The following is a 25135-nucleotide window of genomic DNA, read 5'->3' as shown; positions in this document are numbered from 1 at the left end:
AAGCGATGCTGTGACTGTCTTAAAGGTCTTTTCACACCTGCAGCCCTCAAAAATCCCTCTACACATATGAATAAGAAAAATACTATTAGGTTTGTCAGCCGTGGTACTCTAAAACACTTGGTTGTACTACTTAACTTTTATTAAATGAACTCAAACACTTTATTGCAACAATGACAACATCACAGGCACCGTGCCACCCGGGCATTGAAGGGTATCATATAAACAAGCCGATTAGTTTTGAAAAAGCCTTGAAAACTTTCTCCTTTTCTTCTTATTCCCAGAAAATGACAGCACAAGTTACCCAGTAAATTTCCAAAAAGCATCTAACATTAAAATCAGGAATGCATCCTGCTGATATTACCCATCTTAACCACATGATGGCAGTAGCGTGAAGTCAGGTTAAAGCTGGATGCTTCATATACACATTTTCACATCTGTTTCTGTTGTTTCTCATCCATTAAGCATATCAGGGTGACCTTTTGCCGCTCGTGCCTAAAGGTCATTAAATGCTCTGGTAATAAAATAGAATCACTCTGAAATTACATCACGCTGAGAGCTGAACTCAAACTGATTAGCTGTTAAAGGTTAACCTGTGAGCAGGTAGTAGAACAGAGTAAGAAGTCTACTGATTGTGAAGCTTGTTAAGATGAGATGTCACAAAAACACGAAGACACAAATACTTTAGAAATCTGTCAAAAACGAAGCTAAAACGTACATTTTTATTTATGAGGCAAATGACAAAACGAATTCATGGTTTTATGCTCAAATCTGAGCATAAATCTGAGCCAGCTAACTGCATTTCTCAGCAAAGTCAGAAATTTGACAAGCATAACATTCAACCAATAAAACTAAATCTTTTCTGTTCAGAAATACACGTAAATAACTGTAACTTAACATCTCAATAATAATAATACTGTTAATTTAGGGCAGCTGTGGGGTAAACCTGACATTGGGTGCTGGTCTAATAAAAATGCTAAGCACCGTATTAAAACATTAACAATAATCGAATAAGCGAATTCTCTGTGCATTTATTTCAAAGGTCACTTTTACACATTCTTATTACAACTTAAAGAAATCTAGGAAAGCCCTGTGTTCTGTCTGCATTTCAAGAAAAAATATCCTCCCTGATCACAGTTTGGAACACTAATGTTTATGCATGATAAAAGTCTTTCAGCAATGTGAAGTTCACGTAGTTTAGTATCACGTTTCAGTGTTTGTTGGCGGCTGTCTGACAAATTGAAGGGCAGCCCTTGTGCAAGAGAGTTGCAAAACACGGAGTGCAATCAACAAGAAAATCTCTCGGCTGTGCGAGCCAGCACACAGCTTTTGAAGCCCGGCTCACTCCTGTTCAACCCCACCTCTCGCTCTCACTGCGTCTGCTCTCACTTGGAGAGTAAGCTCCCCTGATCCTCCACACAGACTAAGTTTACAGGCTGAAGCAGCAACAGCAGAAGCTCCTCCCTTTCGACACATCTGGAACAGTGTTAAAGCGGAGAGGAGCGCACCAACACTCTCCTGAAGGATAGCAACACAGTAAAAGTTGTTCAAATCAGGTTTTTAAGAGGACTGACCTTTTTATTTTTCTTGCATACTTAAAGTTAACTGTGGACAGCTGGTTTCCTGAACATACCACACAGCTCCATTTACGCTACTCTGACCTGTGAAAGATCTTCCTGCCCATCATCCCTCACTGACAGTTTCTACTTGCTGCAAGTAAGTAAAGATTTTTTATTTTGAGTTCTGATGGATTCTGTTTGCTTCTGTCTAATTTCTTATTTTGTTGATGCATGATGGAAAAGACACTTGCAACACTTATGATACCACAATACCACAGGGTGCCTTTATGTTTCCGTTACAGCAAAGTGTTTCAGAGTGAGCAGCTAAACATTAACGCAAGAGAGGAATAGTAATGCACAATAAAGAAAATACAGCACAGCAAGTTCCTACTAACTTTCACCAACATTACGCTCTGCCTGAATCACACAGATATCACATGCTGTCACATTAAATTTGTTAGTGGACTTCCTGATTTGTAGGAGTTTCCAGTCCTTACTGCTCCTTCCCTAAAGCATTCTCATATCTGCGTGTCCTTGCAGGTCTAAACATGCAAAGCCACCACAATCAGCATGAGCTCGAATTCGTCCTGATGGAAATAATTTAGCAGATACACAGAATATTTATGTAACGTATATGTAAGGAAAACTAATGTCTCCAGTAACCTTTTCATCCATCAAGTGACAATTCTCCCACTTCTCTATGAATTTCCCCTCCTGTGGTCAAACTGACTGTCAACTCAGTCCCATTCTATCAGTGAACAAGCATCAACAACAGCACCACACAAAGTTAAGCAATTACTGATAGCCTTGATTATCCACGAGCATTTTCCTCACCTTCTCATCTACATACTCGGTCCTGAAGCTGGGAGCCGGGCTCATTGCTAACAACAAAAGCTTTTAACCACTGATGCTGATGGTCACCCTTCCAAAATGACATGGAAGACTGAGACATTTATTTGAGATTTCAAGTCATAGTTTCCAAAGTCGGCAGCTGGAAAACTCTAAAATGTTTCTGCTTGGTCCAAAAACATTCCCGGCATTTCTGCTTTAAGTGGGATTGAGGAATGTTCCAAGACTGTAAAACTACGCAAACTGCCATCCTTTATGAGCGGATACTGAAAATGCCAGCTAGTCTCCATCTTCCTCATATAAACATTTACGATGCAGACCTCTCACTTTCTTCTGAGCTATGCATCCAAAACTCTCATTCACCACTGCTTCCCTAAACTTTACAGTTTAGACTTCCGTGGCTGTGCCTGTGGTCTCTTTGTGAGTTGTAACTGTGACTTTTTCAATTTCTATACAAGACAATATGACTGAGCTTCAACTTAAAGCTGCAAAGCAAAGCCATTTATCAGTGATTACCAAGCAACACAGCCCTGTTTTTATAATTATTTTCATTGATAGTAGCACTTTTAAATTCTACATGAAAGATGTAGGGTGCAGAATAATTTAACACACAAGAAGCCATGTGACTGTACACGATATGTATAAATAACTCGTATAATTTATAAACTGGAATAAGAGTTTTCTAAAGGCTCAGCTACATCCAAGAAAACTGCATTAGTTCCCTTAACAGAAACTGCGTTTACAGTGACAAAAAAGGCAGCGTGCACCAGCAGCCTGACACGCCTGTATGATTCTGTATCATAGTGAAATGAGCTCATATTCACAGTAAGTATAAGTACTAAGTTATTTTTAACATTTTTAAATAGAGTCAGAGGCCATGTGGTACCGCCTGTTATTTCTGAGTGAGTCATACTGTATATTGTGCCCAGAAGTCTTAGGTAATCTAAGTTAGAAAAAACAAGCTAGCCTTGATGGATTTGTCAATTTTTTTGACATATTTTGAGCCGTATAAAACACAACTGCAGGTATTAGGTGCTGTGTGGTTACGGGCTGAAGCTGTAGATGATAAATGTGAGACATGACCATGAAAAAGGGGGAGGAGGGTTTACACGGTCAGGAATGTGGAAGTAGATATGCAAGAATGGACAGGGAGGGAAACAGACTGGATGGCAGGGTTTTCACATGCCATCGACTTTAACATTCCTCAGAAAATCATGCTTACGCATAACTTCCACAATGACTGCTTCTATTTTTTTAAGAAAGAGACCTTTCGTTTTTGGCCCTTTTACAGAAAAGAACTCTTCTAGAATTTTCCACTGCAGTTCTGGCTTGATTGTCCGTTACAGAAACCACAAAGAACTGGCAGGAACATAATTACTAGCCTAGCCTTACAAAGCCAGATGTACAGGCAACCAAATAAGGCTGTTTAAATAGGTTTCCTAAAACAATAACTGTTTGCGTTTCCATGATGGTTCTATTTAACAGTCCACTGATTCATCTGTTTTTCTATTCAGGGCCCTTTCCACTCATTAATTAAAGCACCTTTAAGGTCCTTTTGGTGCATTTCCAGCTGTTTCTACCGTCTGTTTTACCAAAAGCTTCATTTCATATCAAAATATGTCTGTTTTTGTGTCTGTGTAACATGGATTACTAAAGGATGCCTTTGGGAGGAGGAAACAAGTGTGGCCGCTGTTCAAAGACGGTTTACTTTGCAGAAGAGGTTCTCTGTGACGGGCGGAGCTTCCATAGATCCTGCTTCCTGTGCAGTGAGTTAACCGATTGCTGTTTCCTGTGATTGTGGAGCCCAGTGAACTTTTGGCACGTATTACAGGCACATGTAATATTAACCTAATGTGTATGAGCCGTCTGTATGTGCAGACAAAGAGAAAATGCTGTATAAGTCTGGCTGAGCTATATTTGAACTACATCTTGGTCTATTAATTTTTGTGTGTGTGTGTCTCCTGAAAACTGAGCCTTAAGCTGATCAGTTCCCCTTTCGCTCTAACTTCCTGTCAGAGTCTATTCAGATGAGCTGCAGAGAGAAAAAATATCAACACATTTCAGGATTAGCCAGTTTCATATAAAAGTCTTGTATCTTTATAAAATCCAGTTATTTACATTGATGTGTTAGCACTACAAAACCTTTTTATCTTCCAAGGAGTCGCACGAGCAAAAAGTCTACTAACCTAGAGGAGTCCTGTGTCTTTATAAAATGTGATTAAAACAGTCTGCAACTAGGCCGATGAAAAAACCAAAAGGACGCCGGTGTATTTCTGGCTTCTATCGACTTCTAGATTGGTTTCCTGCTTTTTGTAAACTTCTGGGACCATTCCTGTTATCGCTGCGTCACTCCCTGGAAGTCCACTTCAAAAACTAGGAAGAAATAGCAGCACATTTCAGGTTGTTTATGCTGAATGTTCTCCTTAATATGCATCAGGATGGTAGAACTACCAGCGATGAATTTAAGGTGGAGAACCCAGTAAACCCCGGGCGCCATCTTGGTTCAGGTTGCGCTCCTAGTGGTGCTCCTGTTTTTGGCTTTTTCTGGCTTGGACACTGATGGCTCTCACACTGAAGACCACTGTTTAGTGTCTATTTGAGCTTTCTTTTAGTTGTTCTTCTTCTTTTGGCTTTTCTCTTTAGGTGTTGCCATAGCCAATCATCTGCCTCCATCTCTCCTGAACTCTTGCAAACCCTATCCTAGTCAAAAGTACTATAGTTACTGGCCTTGCACCGATAGCAGTTGTTAACCCAGAAAATATAATTCTTGACAATCTGCATATTTCATCTGCCAACGATTTTATACCAAATACCCATCCTGACGCATGCATCCCCATCTGTCCGAGCTTGGGCTCAGAACTAAGAGTACACTGACTTGCTGGGTTTGTCTTCACCAGTTATGATCCCCAACATGTAGTTTAGGTCAGCTTGGGTCAACAAGTTGATGTTTGTTGAGCTGTCTGGTAAAACTGCAAATATGCATCTGCGAGTAATGGAAACAGGATTTCCTGGAAGTGATACAATCTAGCAGGATTGCTAAAATGCTCACAGCAATTCAAAAAGGAAACATCAGACAAAACATTTTGACCACTCCACATACAAGTATTCATCTCTTGTGTACTGTAAATCTTTCATAATGATAAATTAGATATCTTGAAAGAAATGTGGGTTCATGGGGTTTGGAGGAGTTATTTGTGTTCTTGCATCACAATCAAACATTCCTGTGATGGAATTTAGATGAGAACATGTTCCTTCAAACAAAATGTTCCTTATAAGGCAAACAGTTGGGAGCCTTTATAAACACATGAACGTACTCAACGAAAAGTGCAAAGGTATGCAAAACAATAATAACGTGTCTCTTTGTACAGTGGTGTGTGGGAAGAATTTGGACAGCACAACTGTTGCTGTTCATATGGATGAAGTCTACTGCAAGGCATGCTATGGTAAGAAATATGGGCCAAAAGGCTATGGTTATGGCCAAGGAGCAGGAACCCTCAGCATGGACAAAGGAGAGTCCCTGGGAATTAAACCTGAAGAGTGAGTAACACACAGGCAAGCATACTTTTTGATGGTTTTAAGGCTCCTTATCCACATTTTGTTGCCTTCTTTACCCATCAGACCCGGTCCCCATCGTCCTACCACCAACCCAAACCCCTCCAAGCTAGCTCAGAAGTTTGGAGGATCAGACAAATGCCCTCGCTGTGGCAAGTCTGTCTACGCTGCTGAGAAAGTGATGGGAGCTGGGAGTGTAAGCAAAACACAAGCATATATGCGCGCATGCAAGAAAAACACAACTGCTTTAAAACGAGGCTTGTATATGTTTACAGGCATGGCATAAGTCTGGATGTTTTACATGCGCCACTTGTGGGAAGAGCCTTGAATCAACCACACTAGCTGATAAGGAAGGGGAAATCTACTGCAAAGGTAAAACTCTCTCTTTCAAAGACTTCTATAGAACCAGACAACAGCACTTACTGCCACCTGCTGGCCTTTAAAAAGAATGCAGGTGTAACATACCTCCACATTGGGTCCAAACTTCAAACATTTCCCATGGGTCAATGACTGTCACAATTAAGATGTGTTTCCATGGGCGCAAAGCTAGGAAAGCTAACCCATTCAGGCCCAGGAAGGATCTGAAACAGATAATATAGGTGATAGGAACACTAAATATATATAACTTGGGCTGAAAGAAAAAAAAGTCTTTATAAATGAGGCTTGTGGTTAAAAACGAACTCCTTTTTTATAAGAATGGCCAAATGAGTTGTAATAAACCCTAGAATACAACAGAGGGTGCAGTTACTCAGAAAAATAGAAGTTTTATGATTTCAGTTGAACTCTAAACCTGGGATTCAAAGTTCATGCCTGCAACAAGTTAAACAATGACTCCGAAAGGTTCTCTTCATCAAAATCTGTAAGCCTATTAGAAATTAATTACACAAACTATGCACTGTATAGCTATCAAGCTATGTGCTAAATGAAAAAATAACTTTATCTATTACTTTCTGACTCATTTCAATAAATACCAGCAAACACTCACCAGCCACTTTATTAGGTACACGTTGCTAGTAATGGCTTGAACCAATTTTGCCTTGAAAACTGCCTGAATTCTTCACATCACCGATTAGACGAGGTGCTGGAAAGAGATTTTGGTCCACGCTGACATGACAGCATCACGCAATCGCTGCAGGTTTGTCTGCTGCACATCCATGACACAGATCTCCGGTTTTACCACATCCCTAAAGTGCTCTATTTTTGTAGGGTCTTTAACTATAGTAAGAAGGGCTTTGAGGTAACTGTTTTTGTGATAATGTGCTACATAAACAAAATGAACTGAACTTAATTATTAGATTGGGATGTGGTGAATGTAAAGACCCTTTGAGTGAATTCACTGTCATGTCCAGGAAACCACTTTGAGATGATCTGGTGAATTACTCTGCTGAAAGAAGCCATCTGAAGACAAGCAGTAGCACTTGGGTAGGCTGTTTGTGTTTAATCAGTGCTCAAGCTGTACTAATGGGCCCAAAGTGATTCAAGAAACTACCTCTTACACAACTACACCATCAGCAGTCTAAACTGTTGATAAAAGGCAGGATGTACACCAAATTCTGACCCTGCCATGCCATCCAAACGTTGTAGCAGAAATTAAGGATAGACAACATGTTTTCAATTTTCTATCATCCAATTTTGAATGTTTGCACATAGTAGCCTCAGTGTCACAGTCTCGCTGAGGCAGACTGTATGTGTTGTGAAGAGTGGACCCAAAATGCAGACATGAACGAACTTGGAACAAAACTTGAATATTAACAAAAGGCGAGCCGTTTAATAAGGCTGACAAAAAGACACAACAATGAGCAAAGACAAACTAAACATTAACCTAAACAGGTGAACTAAAATACAACATGAAAAACCCTGATATCAACAGACCTGGAAACAACAGATGACCTGACAAAGACTGAGTGAGAGAACACGGACTAAATACACACAGGAGGCTAATGAGGGAAGTGGGAACACAGGGGGAAACAGCTGACACACAGGAACATAACAACATCACAGGGGAAACATAAAGCTGAATACACTGAACGCAGGAACACGGGACCTCTTCAAAATAAAACAGGAAACATAATGAAACGCAGACGTGACAACGTGAACTTGACAACAAAGGACATGAAACATATAAAGGACAAGAGAGACTTAACACAGGGGTTGAAAACACAAGGGGAAACTAATAAACAAGTGAACTTAGAAAACCCAATGAACTTAAACATGAATCATAAACATCAAAATAAAGTAAAACTCAAAACGTTGGGTCAAAAAGACCCAGGATCCCGACACTCAGTGCCGTTATTAGCTGACAAAGGAGACAGAGGTCAGTCAGAGAAAGATGTCCTTGGTTGTAACAAGTAGTTATTTGAGTTATTATTGCCTGGCTATCCGCTTGAAACAGTCTGGCCATTCTCCTCGGACATCTGGCATCAAGAAGGCATTTTCTTCCAGATACATGCCACCCACTAGATATTTTCTCTTTTTCAGAGCATCCTCTGTAAACCCTGGAGATCGCTGTGTGAAAATCCCAGTAGATCAGCAGTTTCTGAAATTCCCCATAGTAATTCTACAGGTCATCTTGATCACATCTGCATGCTTAAATGCACAGACTTGCTGCCATGTGATTGGCTTATTGGACATTTGCATTAACGACCAGTTAAACATGTGTACCTAATAAAGTGGCCGGCAAGTGTATAATCCAACAATGTTGTTAACACAACATCACAGGCTCATATTCGTTTTTATTATTTTGTCACAATACCTTGTAGGTGTGTACTGTAAATTGAACCCACTGGTGATGAATAGCGGAGCTTATCAATGCTCCCAGGGTCCAACACCTTTCAGCTCAATATTCTGTTATATGGGCACATTAACCCCTTTATTGTGTCTGGGACAACCCAGCCCCATGTATAGGCACATACAGAGAAACACGTTTTTCAGGTACTCAGTATGGGCTATGTAACTGAGGAATATGAGACCCAGCAAACAAAGTTCAGAATTAAACTGCTGAATTAAAGTGTTTACTCATTCCTGCAATCTAACAGCCGCAAAGGTGTAAATCTAACGCTGGTATCATGTTTCAGGGCCGAAACACGCCACAGAATCTGCACTTGAGCGGTAACACTGAGCATTTAGAGGCGCACAAATGAAATAGTCTGTATATAGAAGAACCAGCATGGGAGCTGTGGTGCAATATATTCTTTAGTTTGCTCATATGTAAAATTTATTTGTTAAGGCCGTTGCTAAGTGGTGCACACCAGCTTGAGCTAATGCTAACTCAATCTGTGAGTCTGTAGATCCAGAAGACAGCATGGGATAAAAAAAACATTTGAGGGGGAAGTCAAAAGTCCTTCTACCAACAATCCTGAAGAAACTTTGGTCCCTGTGAGGAATTCAATCGAGGAATATCATGTTTGCCAGATGGAAATCAAACACTCAAATCAAAGCTGATCCAAGCAGGCCACAGTGAGCTTTGTCTAATATATATGGGAGGATGGCAAAGTGTGGAGTCTTATGGCATTACCTTTGTTCTCAACAGCTTGTTACGGCAAAAACTTTGGTCCCAAAGGATTTGGCTATGGACTGGGAGCCGGGGCGCTGGCGCACACTCAGTAGGAACCGCGTATCTTCAGCAGCACAGCTCCAGATTACTGCACTGCCTGGCTCTTCCTGCAGGGGGCAGACGACCTATATCCACAGACGCGCTTGATAGAAAGCTGCTTTTATAAACTGTACAGTCGAAAGGATGACACCTTCATAATCCCATAGAAACAGGTGAATACTATTGCAGTGCTGCCACATATGCACATTTAGTGAACATGAATATCTATGTAAAACTGCATGGGTGATTTGCACTCAAAAATATCGTCCTCTCATTAAGAATTATTTTTTCTCTCAACACTTGCAACCCCTGGTGTTGTCATAAAAAATGATCGCCTGCCAAAAACGATTTCCGGTATTTGGCCCGAAATTATTGTTCGTACTTAAATGGTTGTAAATCACTTGTTGGTCTGTGAAACGTGTGTCAAACATCTCTCTTGGTTGATATCGAGCCACTTGAAGTCAGAAGATATATTTCTGTCATGAGGTAGAAGCTGCAATCAGAGACTTTTATACATCCTTTAATAACGAATGTAAAACTGTCACTGCAGCAGAGGTTGCACCAAATAACACAACAGTTATACAAAGATGTTTTAGGTGGATTGATTATATTATAGAATATAGAGTGTGTACAATAATGTCAAAAAGAAACCTGCTAAACAGATGAATTTTTTATTTTATATATAACACCTTCGTAAATGGTGCTGACTGCAGACTATTTATCAATATAAACAGAGATATTAAAAAGAACAGCACACAAACACACACAAAAAGACATACAATCAACGGAAATCACTTTTTGTCAGACGATCACCTTTTAACATCACAAGATAACCTATACAGCCATCTAAAATTTCACAATTGCGGTATGCTTTCTGAATAGCATGATGATAAATAAACTACAGAGAGAATGTATTTGGTGTCATTGTTTTTATTGGCACAAAGTGAAGTGAAACTGCCTCCTCGGCCTCCTTGTCTCGGTTTGTGTCTGAGGCGAGTATCATAGGTGGTGGTTTCTGTTTTAAGAAACGACACGTGCAGGATACATCGTATCCATTCCTCTCACACCACGCGACACACTGGGACCAGGTAAGTCCAGTATCTTGTAAAATTAGGGGAATCACAGATACACTCCACCCACAAAGCTTATCTATCACGTAAGAATGTCAGAAAGAATTTACCAACAAATTCCATCACTGATGTTTCCCACATTAGTTCGACAGAGAAGTGAAAGCGGAGCTCTAAAGTTATGAAAATATAATCTGTTAATCAAATGAAATATACATTTTTATTTCACTAGTTGTAAATATTTCATCCTTAATGTGAAATCTGTAGATGAGGCAAATTGGACATCTTTGCGTGTAGCCCTACCTTGTAACGACATTGTTTCCAGAAGGTGATGATCACTAACCGGCTGATTAGTCATTCAGCAGTTTGAACTCTTTATCCAACTTTATCCGCCATGCCACCCACTCACATTCCAGCTCTCAGAGAGGCGAGATTACATAGTTTCTAATAAGGAGTTTCAAGGCTTATAAATGAGCGCTTATTGCACTTTAAGCATATTAGCATTTTAGTTTACTCATTTATACAGAAAGGTGTGTTAGCAGGTTTTTCTACAGGTGCACTGCGACCTCAAAGGGAGATGGTCAGGCCTGAACCCATCTACTCTGTGTTTACCTTTTTTGTGGAATTCAGTTTTTAAAAAACGTTGCACTTTCCTCCACAGCTCTCACGTTGATAACGAGTTACTTTGAAGATGAATAGCATAAACAGAAGAAAAAATGGTAACCAATAATCAAGTTAGGCCCATAATTACCACTGGCAGCATTAAACATGAACATACTGGTGTACTCGTAATTATAATCCATTATTCTGATATTGGCCATTCTGCACTACTTTTGCTTATTTAATACTTTTTTCTTTTTACTTGAGTGAGCTAACTCGTAAAGACTAAGAAGTATATTTACCCTGGTGTTGCTATGTTAAAGTTCTGAGCACTCTCTCCACCACTGAAACACATAAAAAGGCTGCTATGCAGAGTGCTGTAAAACACAACTGTCAGCGTGCACTAACTGACTCTCTGTGCCTGTCTTTCTTTCGCGCGCACTGCACGCTGACGCACACACTCAAGATGGGAATTTCATAAACAGCCCGGATCTTCTCCTGCCGTCACTGAGAAGGAGGCGGGTGCTAGTTGAAAGGGGGAGAAGGTCCAGACAGGAGCCGGGCATGTTCAAACATATCCAGGCAGAGCAGCCTACCAACCCGCACGGTGTCCTGTCATTGCGCACAGACGGAACTTATTCACAAACCTTGTTGTAATAGACAAATGTGTTTAACATCATATTTACTGTAGCGAATCTGTTTCCCCGAGGGACGTTGATACGGCAAGACACGCGATGCGTATTTAATAGATTCAGTATCTATCAGAGGATTAAGTTGTCTAGTGTCTGGTACTGAAGAGGTTCCTTCAGCGTGGAAATGTCCTTCGCGGCCAAGGCGATGAGAGACGGACTGCTAGAGAAGCGCAGCAGCGGACTTCTCCAGCTGTGGAAGAAGAAGCGCTGCGTCCTCACTGAGGACGGGCTGCGCCTGCACAACTGCAAAGGAGGCGGCGGTGATGCTCCGGGTTTGGCGTCGAGCTCCAAAGTCAAGGAGCTTCACTTTGAGCGCATGGTCACGGTGGACTGCGTGGAGTATAAGCGAGGGCTGGTGTACTTCACTGTGGTCATGGTTACGGGCAAGGAAATTGACTTTCGGTGTCCGCAGGACGGCACAGCGTGGAACGCAGAGATTGCTCTGGCTTTGGTGCGCTATAAGAACCTACAAGCCGTGCAGACCGGGAGGAACCGGCACCTGTCTACGGGACACCTGGGCAGCACTGGGGAGGACGAGGAGCTCTGATTGTCGAAGGTATCCTAAGTTGTTGTCTGGTTGGACTGAAATAGCAAGAAGTCAAAGTGTGACTTATTGGCGTGGGAAAGCTTTTATTTCATTTATGTAGAAATCATTTTATCTGGGCTCTGGAGAGAGTGGCACCACACCCTCTCATTGCTCAAATATCCTCAAGTTCACTCCCAGTAACTGAGACTGGCAGTGAATCCCAAGCAAATACCTCAGCTAAACAAACATCATCATCATCATCATTATTTTTATTATTATTATTGGTTTTTCAAGCAATTGGCAGCTAAACGCACAGCCGTGTGCCGGCAGTAAAACACCTGACTTAACATGTTATTTCCTTTTTGTGCTAATCACCAAACAAGTTGTTGCAATAGCTGGATGGAAAGGAATGAAAAGACCGAGACTCTTGGGAATGAGGTGACACAGAGCTGAGAAGCACTCACGTTAAGCTCGTGCTGAAGGTTATTTACAAGAACCACTTCAGTGTTTAGATGTTCCACCGAGTTAGAGTCCTCTCCGAGTTTTTCTTACTATGCTCATCTGCCTGTACTACACCTCAGTAGACACAAACCAGCTTCACTTGAGGACATAATTAAGATGCAACGTGAGCCTTCAAAATAACATCTGCCTGCCCCTCCCTCACCAAGCAGTCGAGTATTTTTAAACACGCGCACAAACACACACACTGACTTTCCTTATGGGTTTAGTTGACATGAAGCAGTGGGACACTAAGGGTGTTAATCTGTCGTTGTGACTTTTGAGATCAAGGGTACAGTCGTCACCATCTAATGGAAACAGAGTTATTTAATGAAACCGGTCATCTCAAATGAACTCGTGACCCAAATGTGTGAGTCTGAACTATGAGCTCACAGTTTAGGAATCTGCAGCGATGGTTCTTTAAGAGAGCAGCTCTAGTCAAGTGCCTAAATTAACTTAGGAGCCGTGGTAACAGTGCAATTTAACTCATTACAAATGCACTTTTGAGCGACCCTGCTGCTGAACATAGACGTTAATAACCATATCTGTGCGTGTGTTTTAAATTATTTATTTCGTTTTTCAATGGTAAAAAATAAAATAAATAAAAATCTTTTTCTCTTCCTTCAGCCTTCCTACTTCCTTGGAGGGAATCAATAAGAAAGGGAAAGTAGTACAACTCACCAGATCCAGAGGATGCACAAAAAGGTCATCAGTGACCATGGAACAAACGACTGAGAACAAGTGTCACAGAAACTCATCTTGTCTTCCCTCATTCACTTGCAAAGTATAGGAATCTGATAAACTGTGGATAAAGACTTTGTTTCTGTCCTGATCTCATTGCTTAAGGACAATTTGGAGACTCCTGCATAAAAAAGCTGTTTTCTGGGAACAGTTTACCCTTTGTGCCTTGATGTTTCAGTAGCATCTTCATTTTTGAACATCATTTTGCGACAGTTTTTGACGCTGCTGAAACAGGAGTCGATTTGTTCTGCAGGCTTGTTTTTGAAGGATTGGTATGACTTACTTTGAAAACTTTAACTTACAGAATGAGCAGATCTTTGAGGTTTTCTAAAGATGGAATTGAAGTATTTTGTTTCTGATATATTGCACTCTGTATACTACATATTTGCTTAAACCATGTACAGTATTAGAACTGTAAAATAATAATAATAAATTTTTGTAATCCAGATTTTTCTGACATATTTTAGTTGGTCTTCTATTTTTAAATGGTGTTTCACTTCATTTCACTGTTCACTGGGAAGTCTAAAGTCTTTTAGCACTGAACTGTCAGCCACAGTTTATTTTAGATTCAGACCATTAATTGCTAAGCTCATCTGTTTCCGGTTGTGCGTTAACCTTGCTGTTATAGCCTCTGGAAAACACACACACACACACACACACACACACACACACACACACACACACACACACAGTGGCATGGTTTTCCTGCTATTGCGTGTGTGCTGAAGTCAGGGCACCTTTTGTTCTGAGCGGTTTGGAGGACTAATGAGAAGCACAGTGAGCCTGAGGCATGTGCACACAAACATCCACCCACACAGATTCACCTACAGGAACGTGTGTGCACACCCAGCATGAAGTTCATCCAGACCTAAGCATCAGCAGATTCTTGTCAAGGAGACATAGAATTTATTGTTCATTTAATCATCTTGTGCATGTTTTTGTGTGTATATCAAGAATATAGCAGTCTGTGTGTGATATGTTTAGCTGTGTGGCTCGGTGCACTTTTAGAATAAAGGGCTAGTTGTATAGCAACTTCTCGTGTTCCTGTGGAAAACCCCCATTGCCACACCGCATGAGTCAGCAAAGGACAAGGAGTGCTGCAAGAAGTAGAGATGGATCATTGTATTAAGCAGTATGTTTGCGTGTGTGGATTTGTGTGGAGAGCAGGTTTCACAGAGAATATATGTGAAGTAGAGCCGTGGAGAGGTTACACCTTTAAAGGTACAGTGTGTAAAATCTCACCACTAGAGGTCAGCAGATTGCAGTCAACAGAATTTAGTTTGCTATAGTGGCTGTTCATCTGTAGTGAGTGTAATCCAGGGGTGTCAAACAATGAGGGCCCAGCAAGAACTCTAATCTAATCTAATCTCCCCACAGTCATTAATATACACCAAAGTAACTAGGTGTATGTGTCCCCTGATGTAAAATGAGTTAGAATGCCCTGTTTAGGCTTTTAGTCTGCTGTTTACCTCAACTGCCAATATACCTGTGTCCACCTCTGTTTACTCTGGAGGAGGCTGTGAAATTTAAAGTGTAAAGCTGATGAGTCAGTGAAGCTAACTTCTGTCTGATGAAGGCACTGAGGTGAGTTTTTGTCGGTAAGCACTGCTGCATTGCAGGTGTTAGCTGCTTGTAGCTGCTTATATGATGTGAGAATGTAACTAAACTGTTTATCAGAGGGAAACTTTGTTTTTTAGGAGACTTGAGACTAACATTAGCTTGCATAAAGGTAGATTTTAACCAGCTGTTATTGTTTATTTAGCTAGCTAGTTGTCAGCTGGTTGGTGATGGTAAGATTACATTTATAACCCTCTGACAATAAGTAATTGGGCCAATATCTAGAATAAATAAGTATTTAAAAAAGTGTTGTTTTGGGGGGGTCGACTAGAATGTGATGGAACAGTTATGAAAGTGACAAGATACCAGCTAATAGCAAACATGTATCTACAGTATTATATGAAAACATACATTAACTTGCATCTTTTTCTCCCTCACAACACCAAAGTGTCATCCACTTCTTTTAAGCGTGTCTCAGTGCAATTATTCATTTCTATATGGGAGCTTGAGGGTCCTGCACAGTATCTTAGCTGTTCCCAGGACTGCGCTCTTCTGGACAGAGATCTACGATGTTGTTCCCGGGATCTGCTGGAGCCACTCGCCTAGTTTGGGAGTCACCGCACCTAGTGCTCCGATTACCACGGGGATCACCGTTACCTTCACCCTCCACATCCTCTCGAGCTCTTCTCTGTTTAAACATCATCTTTCCAGGGAATCTGACAAACATGGAAAATAGAGCTACAATTAATTAAGAACCAGAGTGGTGTCAGATGTGGACTCACAATGTTCTCCTGATGTTGACACCAATGGGACCGTCTGTTGATTAGTTTATGTTGGAGTGCATTCTTCACTGACCAGAGCTCACTTCAAAAATTGTTGGCAAGCCTCCAGCTTCTCAGCTTCTAGAGATGGAGCTGCTGTGTAAATATTAAACCACTAGAGGTCTGTCTCGCCACTTTTAAGTGAGGAAAATGTCCGTGTGTGTGTGTACACCAGTCTGTGTGCATGAATCTGTGTCGGGCTTATCCAAGTTCTCAGATAATCTGTGTGTTTAAAAAGTTTTTTTCTGTTTTTTCCCTCTTTGGTTTACATTCTCCATTATCTGTTGTCACACACTGTGCAGGACTGCAAACAGAATGCCTTTGTGTGTGTGTGTGTGTGTGTGTGTGTGTGTGTGTGTGTGTGTGTGTGTGTGTGTGGTTGACTTTTATCAGTTTCTGGAAATTGCTGTTGGAAAGTTTGGCCCTCTCTTTCTTTAAATGTTGTTTCAGTTCAGTTTCCAGGCATTTATTTGTACACAGCTCTCTTAAGGTCCTGCCTCAGCATTTTAATCAGACTTAAGTCTAGACTTTAACCGGGCCATCGCAACACCTGAGCAGAAGCCGTCTCCTTTCAGACAAGCCATATTTGCTTAGCCTTTTTCTAATTGTACTGTCGTGAACTTTAACCTTTAACATTCTCACTGAGGCTTGTAGAGTCTGAGTCACAGCGCTTAAGTTTTTTGCAATTTCACTGAGCATTGCTGATTCCGACTCTTGAGTTAAGGTTTATTTATCTCTCAGTTTACACATTTTACACATAAAATCATCTCATCAGACAGCACCTCAAATTATTAGACAATATGAATATCTTTGTATATATCTGTAGGAAACTCAAGCAACCTATTTATAAGTAATAGCAGACATGTGTTTAGAATTTCTGTGGTGGGTGCAGCCACCCTTTTGTCTTCATTTGGATTACAGACGGTGTGGCGAGGTTTCACTTTGTCCATCAAAGACGCCCTCACATGCATGTCTGGCATTTTAATCTCTCCTTCGAGGTTCAGGTGTTAGTAAACAAAACCATGCCCCAGGTTCATGTAGCTGTACTCACTATGACAATATCACGAGTTAAATATGTTAAGCGTGCTAAGATGTTAATATGAGAATGTTAACATAATGTTTATCATTGCTGCCTAAGCCCTATTATTATCACCAGAATGATTGCGTAGAGAAGTCTGGGACTAATCCCTCCTCAACATGCATGCCTCGATCCAGAAGGAAAGGGACAGACTGCAATGTCCTTTATTAAATCTCCTTTTAATATGCAGTGTGAGAACTCATTTTTTGGTGTATTTGATGGTTTAACTTCCTGGTCTACAGTTTTGCACTTATCAGTTATAGATGATCCTGGAAACCAGATAAATAGAGCCAATATCTCCCCAAATAAAGCGCCTTGAGGCGACTGTTGTTGTGTTTTGGCACTATGTAAATAAAATTAAATTGAAAACTGAATTGAATATTTCTTTTGTCTTGGAAGAGGGTCTCTTCCCCCCTGCCATGTTCAGATTACCCCTTGTTTATCTGATATGGGGTAGATTCGATATGATGACAGACGTCTTGGCACACTGATGCCAGTTTATATTTTTCCATTTGTCAGTGTGACATCATGCTTTTTATTGCACTGATTGCTTGCAGGGTCGTCTACAGTATGCACTATACAGCTATCTGCAGTCTGTTAATAATGCCTCTTTGACACTCCTAAGAGGTGATTGACCAGTTTGCATTTGTGCATTGGTCTGCTAGTGCCATATTAGTGTCATAATCACAAAAACTCGATGGAAGTTTAACTCTTGATTTTCACAAGCAACGAATAAAGTGCAAAGTCAAGATACAGGGAAGTATTTAGTAATGGAGCGCGGTGCAGGGACTAAGCCGTGGAGCACCAGAAGACTGCAGGAGAAGATAAAACAGGTTCATGGCGTTTTCAGGTGAGTCTTGAGAGTCAATTTTTTATTGAGGATTTACTGGAATTGAGGGGAAGCATGCAGTGGTTTTAGAGGACATGAGTTTTCCAGGTGAACAATTTATTCAGGTTGTAGGTAACATAACTCCAACTGAGAGAGAAAGGTCAGATAACCAGAAAGCACACATAAAACGAGTCATAATTTGAGAGTCTTATTACCACCACAAGGGCAACAACAACCAGCCAGAGTGCAGGAACGTACACTGGCCTTTTATCCCTGAGAGGTGATCAGCGAACGGAAAGCAGGCGTGCAGGCAGCATTCAGGAGCCGAGGTAGACCCACCCACGGACAGAACAGCAAACCAGAGCACTGCCCAAACTCCACCTTAGATCAAGAGACTAACTAGTCATGAATAAAAGTATTAAGCTTGTTTACATTTCGACCCAATCGTGGTGCAAGAGGAAAAGTTCATATTCCCTAAAGGGAACTTAAATATCTGCCCCAAACTTTGTACCACGCCTGTTAAGTTGACTCAAACAGAAGAGACAAAGTCATCATGGATCAAAGACACGGCACGGGATCAATACAATCAAAAGGATTAATTCCCTGTTGACCATAAATCTCCTCATAAAATATAGTGACATTCCACCCAATATTGGTTGAGGTGATTCTCTGTGGATTAAAGTGCTGGAATGACAAACCATAGCTGCCCTTTGTACAGCTGCTACTGGCATGGCTTAAAAGTCACGAAGCCTTCAGCGTAACCACATAAACGACCCCTGTCACTGTACGGCACAGCTAGTGTTACGGATTCAAATATTGGGGATGGACACAAGAGGAAAAACCACAATAACAACACTGGTCCGGCCGGGTTGAGTCAAACGATGATTTTAATGGTCACACGCGTGGGAGATGGACACCGTACGCAGACAGCATCAGATCTCAAAATGGTGGAGCATTGATCAACCTCTTATAGCCTCTCGTGGCCCCCACCTTATCATAAAAGCCTAAACATTCACATGCTTTCTCTCACACGGCGCCTAAGCTACAACCTTGGCTCCCTGTTTATCTGCTCCTGCTGAGATGGGGCAGAAAACTCCAGTATGTTCTGTTCTCTTCTAATCAGACAAATAAGGCGATGACTCTCTGCGAACAGCATTTCTTATAACTCAGCAGTATAATGCATCATAAAACAATATCATTCATTCACAATAAATCAGCAGTCTAATGTAATGCAAATCAGTTTAACAAATGCAATAGTTACCACCTTCTTCTAATCCAGGAGAATAATGCAAACTAAAACGACATAATAATTCACAATCTTTAATTAAGGGTCTAACATGGCATAAAATAATATTATAATCCCACAGTCCCACCTACACCCTGCAATCCAGTGTGGCCGGGTTCATTTCTTCCTACCCCTGAGGTCCTTTGTCCCTCTGATGGGCGAACCATATGTGAGATGACCTCTGTGTTTGCGCAGTTCAGATGCAAGAAAAACTATTATTACAACAATAGCCGGCACAGATGACACTCCCATCACTCCCCAGGTCTCCCACAGCTTTATTTTGGTGCTACCTTATACCCTTCAGACGTACTCAGACTAGAACCTCTGTCCGAGGAGCTTTTAGCCTTTATTTTATTGCTGCAGCCACCAGTGTCGTCCAGTTGGGTGATCCTCTGCTCTTCTTTCGTCAACCTCAGGGGTTAGACAACCCTTCAGTCGTGGCACAGATCAGGGGATTATTCTGCCCCGATTTCAAACAACGATCTGTGTATCCTCGGGTCACAGCTGTGGCCCCCAGAGAAAGGAACAGGAATGTGTCCCCCTTTTGCCCAAGAGCCTCTCGAACCTCGTTGGTCTGGTGTTCCTGGATTTTTGTTAACCCCTTCATGGTTATTGCTGTGTTTATGGGATCCATCCTTTTGGAGTGACTAGCTGGAGCCCAAGACGCCATGACACTTGGACCCAGTTGGTGTCTCGGCAGTCACTGTGTCTGTCTCTGCTGTGAAGGATCCTCGTATCTCCGTGACCTCGTCTGGTGTCTGTTCCTGTCTCTGTAAGAGACCGAAAACCAAAACACCTCCCTGCCTAGCCTTGATAATCTAATGTTGTTATCCAATGTTCCTCTAGTGATTCAAAATCGGTTTAGCACATCATGTTCAGGACCTCCTGACCAGTTACTTATCCTAATCACAATTTATGTGTATAAGCGTGTTTGCATTTAGCCCTCTGCACTCAAGGCATTTCCTACAGTTCATCAGTCCGGACCATCACGCCGAACGAAGCTTACGACCTTCAAAAGACCGAGTGCCAACTCATTATAAGCACATTTGCAAGCTGTGTCTGAAAATTATTAAAACCACTCATTTTAACAAAAGACATCAAAAACAAATTAGCCATTTTAAATTCTAACATCTGCCCCCCTTTTCACAAAAATCATGTGTTTGCTTCCGCCTACCGTCCCACGGTTTCCTCTCCAGTGTGGTACTCAGCTTCTCATGGTCACGGGCATTTTATCTTCTAAACGCTATTCAGTTCATTTTAATGATTAATGCTTAAACATGGAAATAATGATTTATGCTTCTCACTGGTTCTCTAAAAAAGTCCGGAAACCTTTTGGGTCAGCTTAAGTTTCACCGTACCTAAGTTATTAAAACACAAGTCATAAAAATGTTCATATAACCCTTGTTTGATGTTAAAACTCAACTTCCCCCCCTTTTTGACACATGGGAATGTGTCAAAAAGGGGGGGAAGTTGATCATTAAGTAGAAGTTGATCACCACTTCTACTTAATCTACTTACAAGTGTTTTTTCCCCCCTTTATTTATTTATTTTTTACATAATTTCCTTTTCCATGCAGTCTATGGCCAGCTTATAGTTCATATTCATATTCACCTACAATTTGTCATTTGAGTTACTCTCATCAGCCTTCAGGCTCCAACTATATTGCCATTGTTTACATGAAAAATGAGCAGAGCAGGATTATGTACCAAGAAGGACGTGGCTGACTAATAATAGCGTCCACACAGAAAAGAAAGAGAGATCTGGACAATGGGCGGTGCAGTTAAATAGAGGGCTCATCTCTGATCTGTCCATCGAGCTGCATCCATGGTCACATTTCTCCTGCCTCTGACTCTGGTAAGTTCCCTTCATAATACGCTCTGTGTGTAGAGTTAGACACAAGTTTTATATCTGTGCTTTCTTGATTTACTCTCCTGATATTTAGACTGTAGTGTTGATATTTTAACCTTTGCATTTGTCAAAAATGTGTCATGCATCTCTGTACAGTGAGAATACAGATTGATCTAGTGTTAGTTTATTCAATATGTCAACCTGGTGAACAGCGGGGACATAGAACAGCAGAGACATAAACAATAATAAGTGTTTCAGTGCTATTTTGCTAGCAGCCCAGGTCCATCTTTGGGCACAGACTGTGTGTACACTAAAGCTGTGCTACCATAAAGCCAAAGCAATGGGATGATCAGCTGAAATAATACAAACTGGGGAGTTTAAATCTGCAGCCAAAGCAACTATGTTCAAATCCGAGGTTGACGTAAACTTTCCAAAACACTTTGGGTGGGTTTTTTTTCATTGCCAAGTTGGCCGCACCACAGAGGGTCATAAGCATCCATGAGTTACTAGCAATAAATCCCTGATCCAGGCTGGGCACCCCAGAGCACAGTCACCCACCACAGCTGTCTATCAGTTGTCCCCTGGTCTATTTGGGGAGACAGGCCACTCTAAATTCCTCTTGGCCAGATAATCCTGAGGAGAAAGACAGGGATAAGGGACAGAAGAGATGGATGAGGGACGGCTATCTGTCTGGAATTTTCCTAATCCGCTAAGGCAGATTGTAACCCCATCATGCTAGGTGGTCTTATGTGGTGCCATTCTCAAATGAAGCCAAATAGTGAAATGAGAGGGGAGGTATGAGGAGAAAGGCTGGCTTAAATTGAAAGAGTGAAAGGGTGAGTGCTGCAAATCACTTGCAAATTTGATGAAGGACAAAGGGTACGAGACTGAGGAAAGGTAAGACCAGGTAATAACAAAAGTGAAAACAACACTTTAACAATGAGGTGTGACGATAAATTAAGTATCTTAAACACATCTTAGTGGTGTTAATGCGTCACTGTTTTTTATGGCATGTGGTAGAAAAGCAAAACTGCACTCGGTAAGTTCTGTGAAAAACTAGGACACTGATTCCACAAACATTTTGTGCCTGTATGATATTTTCATGCACAACAAACACATTTTCTTAAACATGCATTTAAAAAAAGACAAAAAAGCTTCAGCAACCTCAGACTTTAAAATGGATTTAAGGTTGCCTAGACCAGCAACTTCCTTTTGTCCAAACAGGTGAAGACCGCTTAACACCTCTTATCCTCTGTCAATTCATTATTAACAATTTCCCCACCTATTGTTTGGCTCCATTTCTATATTGTTCGGTTTTAGACTTTTATAATCCATCCGCACGTGGATTTGTATATTTTTTTATCTGATCCGCTGACAAACAAATACTGCCAATGGTTCAGGGTGTGTGTTTCTGTGTGTGTTTCTAATCTCTCCCGTCTCTTTTCCAGTGAGATCTCAACAGCAGGATGCCTGAACATGTGTGAGTGTTTTCTTACTATAGATACACAGACATTAAAAAACACAAAAACAGGTATTTTAAATTATGTATGTTTCTCTTCTTTTACAGCCAAGAGGTAAGACCATCTGGCTGCTAACTTGTTGATACAATATTCAACAATTTTTATAACTAAGTTAAGCTACTAAACTACATATACATCATATTTACGGATAATCTTGTGAATCATCTGAACCATGCAGCGGAAACCCAAGATCTCAGCCTCAAGGAAGCTGATGCTCAAGGTACGAGAAATCATCTGCAGACTTATTTGATTTATTTGTGTAATACATGTGTTCAGCCCACAGGAGGGCAGCAGATACAGACAACTGAAAGAAAGCCAGCATCTGAATGTTTCACTTGTCATTTGAGAAAAAATGATGTGATGAGGTGTTTTGAAAGAATCTGAACGCATATGGAAAACATTATTTTATGTTGGTTTGACAGAGTCTGATGGTGGCAAAGGCCAAGGAGGAATTGGAGCAGGAGATTTTAGACAAAGAGGAGGAGAAACATAGGTACCTGGCTGAGAGAGCGCCTCCTTTAAACATGAGTGGCCTGAGCCTTGGCCAGCTTCAGGTATGTTCCCTACAGATTCCCCCAAATCTCTCATTTTTCTTTCCATCCTTTGCAGCTACAACTTAGATCATTCCCAAATTATGTCAATAAAGCAAATCAGGACAAGAAACCAAGTAAAGAAAGGACTGCACATGATTTCATACTAAGTTTTCCTTTGTGCATGTGTAGGATCTCTGCAGGGAGCTACATGCTAAGATAGATGTAGTTGACGAGGAGCGATATGACATTGAAGCTAAGGTCATGCTCAACACACGCGAGGTTGGTACACTTTATTATCCCAGCGCATTTCCAATAAGTAGAATTTGAAATGTTTCATATCAGTTAAACGTATATTATGCAACACTATGAGCACCATGAGAAACTCCTACATCCTGCTCCCTCCACTCTGTGTCACTCGACCAGATTAAAGACCTGAATATCAAGGTGCTGGACCTCAGGGGGAAATTCAAGAGGCCTAATCTTCGACGTGTCCGTGTGTCAGCTGACGCCATCCTTCGCTCGCTGCTGGGATCCAAGCACAAAGTCTCCATGGACCTGCGAGCCAATCTCAAGTCTGTCAAGAAAGAGGACACTGAAAAGGTGCATGAAAAATGGATAAAAGAGAAGATGCAATCATGCATATGCACACAGAATACAATGAAACCAGCCTGAGCAATGTCTGTGCCATCCTTAGAGCACAGATATGCATTCAGGTACTGTAAGATACAGACATGATGTCAGCGCTTGAGATGTCATGGAACGCCTGGAAACAGTGTGTGTGAAAAGTGTGTTTATTAAGACACCGAGTAGGAAGCCACTGCAGGGCGGGGGCCGTGTGTTTGTGAGAGAAGGCACCGAACACAAGACAATGATCCCATTGTACACCGAATATAAGCTTTTGTGGCCACGTCTCCCAACTCCTGAGTGCATGCATGTGCAGATTAGCTTGTTCCGGTGTGTGTATACCTGTGAATGAATGTGTGTCTCTCCAAGTGTGAGGTAAACCAGTTATACTAGTATGGTAATAAACAATTCTCCAAAGGGCTTCCCATTGAATTGAACAGGTCTCAAAGGCTTAGATGCAACAATAACATTTTCTGAACCTGCTCTACTTTGCAGCCTCTGTTTTTAGTCTTTTATACTCTCTGTTGCACAATCCAACTGTCTCCCTTATCTGCAGAAGAGGCCAGTGGAGGACAGTGACTGGAGGAAGAATGTGGAAGCCATGTCAGGGATGGAGGGAAGGAAGAAGATGTTTGATGCCGCTAAAGGTTCTGCGCAGTGAAGCCAGGAGGTGGGCTGGGGTCACATCAGTGACATCACTCCCCTACATCTGAATCTGTCCTGGGCTTCCTGGGTCTATTGTGGCGTCTGTGTTGTTGTTTCGCGCTGATGTCCCTGCGGATGCTCCTGCCATGGAGGTGACAGTATGCCCCCACACCCCTGAAAGGCTTTCAACTATTCTGTCAGCTTTGTTTTTGATAAGGTGTTCAAATGACTCTGTCTGTTATGTAAGATTATTTGTACTTTTCACACCATGTTGCACCAAAGCCTCAGACAATCGGCCTGATGTTTGTATGGCGGACAAATGTGCCAAATTAAACTGTACGTGTGATTGTTTTGCTTGGGGATAAACTTTAACCTTGTAATAGTGGTAAAAAAAAAAAGGTGCACTTCATTGGCTGGACTGAAAGGGAAAAAGAACGAATAAAATATCAAAAGTATACTTTACATGAAACATTTTTCTGTGTGATACTCCTTCATGTGTGATCAGCTGCTGTATTCAGATATATAAACTGCTTTTATAAACTCTGAGAATTTTAGTTTCTGTGATCCTGTCGCAGTAGGACCAGCTTTTTATTGCAGGTTGCAGACAGCAGATAGAGCAAATGCACATAAGAACACGTGCAGTTTAAATGGTTTGTGTGTGTTCTTATGGCTAAAATATCATCCACTACTAAAAAATGCTTATTTCTACTCCAGTCTGAACA

General features: G+C 41.3%; 3 protein-coding genes across 3 annotated transcripts; all 3 read left to right on the top strand.

Annotated features, from left to right (window-relative positions):
• The first annotated feature begins 1415 nt into the window (after positions 1–1415).
• On the top strand, positions 1416–10463 carry csrp1a (cysteine and glycine-rich protein 1a). Its single transcript, XM_085260803.1, has 6 exons — positions 1416–1713; positions 4062–4171; positions 5774–5942; positions 6024–6153; positions 6233–6329; positions 9487–10463. Exons 2-6 carry the CDS (start codon positions 4063–4065, stop codon positions 9561–9563), a joined length of 582 nt encoding a protein of 193 aa, XP_085116929.1. The 5' UTR covers positions 1416–1713; position 4062; the 3' UTR covers positions 9564–10463.
• A 1162-nt stretch (positions 10464–11625) lies between these two features.
• On the top strand, positions 11626–14119 carry phlda3 (pleckstrin homology-like domain, family A, member 3). The gene is made up of 2 exons (XM_085260805.1): positions 11626–12464; positions 13560–14119. Exon 1 carries the CDS (start codon positions 12033–12035, stop codon positions 12453–12455), a length of 423 nt encoding a protein of 140 aa, XP_085116931.1. The 5' UTR covers positions 11626–12032; the 3' UTR covers positions 12456–12464; positions 13560–14119.
• A 6958-nt stretch (positions 14120–21077) lies between these two features.
• Positions 21078–24882, top strand: tnni1a (troponin I type 1a (skeletal, slow)). Its single transcript, XM_085259884.1, has 7 exons — positions 21078–21097; positions 22540–22571; positions 22659–22831; positions 23034–23165; positions 23334–23423; positions 23568–23744; positions 24325–24882. The coding sequence occupies exons 3-7, from the start codon at positions 22784–22786 to the stop codon at positions 24427–24429; spliced, it is 552 nt and encodes a 183-aa protein (XP_085116010.1). The 5' UTR covers positions 21078–21097; positions 22540–22571; positions 22659–22783; the 3' UTR covers positions 24430–24882.
• The last annotated feature ends 253 nt before the right edge of the window (positions 24883–25135 follow it).

The sequence above is a fragment of the Mchenga conophoros genome, linkage group LG20, assembly GCF_057382185.1.
Source record: "Mchenga conophoros isolate Kocher_MC1m ecotype Shallow Benthic linkage group LG20, M_conophoros_male_GT1.1, whole genome shotgun sequence".
NCBI classification, from domain to species: Eukaryota; Metazoa; Chordata; class Actinopteri; order Cichliformes; family Cichlidae; genus Mchenga; species Mchenga conophoros.
Note: the sequence above shows the minus strand (reverse complement) of the source record. Positions and strands in the feature narration are given on the sequence as shown.

Excerpts from the sequence above, each read along its gene's own strand:
- csrp1a (XM_085260803.1), top strand. The coding sequence starts at position 4,063 with ATGCCTTTGGGAGGAGGAAACAAGTGTGGCCGCTGTTCAAAGACGGTT. Across the intron at positions 4,172-5,773 it reads TAGATCCTGCTTCCTGTGCA|TGGTGTGTGGGAAGAATTTG; the intron begins GTGAGTTAACCG and ends CTCTTTGTACAG. Across the intron at positions 6,330-9,486 it reads AGGGGAAATCTACTGCAAAG|CTTGTTACGGCAAAAACTTT; the intron begins GTAAAACTCTCT and ends TGTTCTCAACAG.
- phlda3 (XM_085260805.1), top strand. The coding sequence starts at position 12,033 with ATGTCCTTCGCGGCCAAGGCGATGAGAGACGGACTGCTAGAGAAGCGC.
- tnni1a (XM_085259884.1), top strand. The coding sequence starts at position 22,784 with ATGCAGCGGAAACCCAAGATCTCAGCCTCAAGGAAGCTGATGCTCAAG. Across the intron at positions 22,832-23,033 it reads CAAGGAAGCTGATGCTCAAG|AGTCTGATGGTGGCAAAGGC; the intron begins GTACGAGAAATC and ends TTGGTTTGACAG. Across the intron at positions 23,745-24,324 it reads AGAAAGAGGACACTGAAAAG|AAGAGGCCAGTGGAGGACAG; the intron begins GTGCATGAAAAA and ends CCTTATCTGCAG.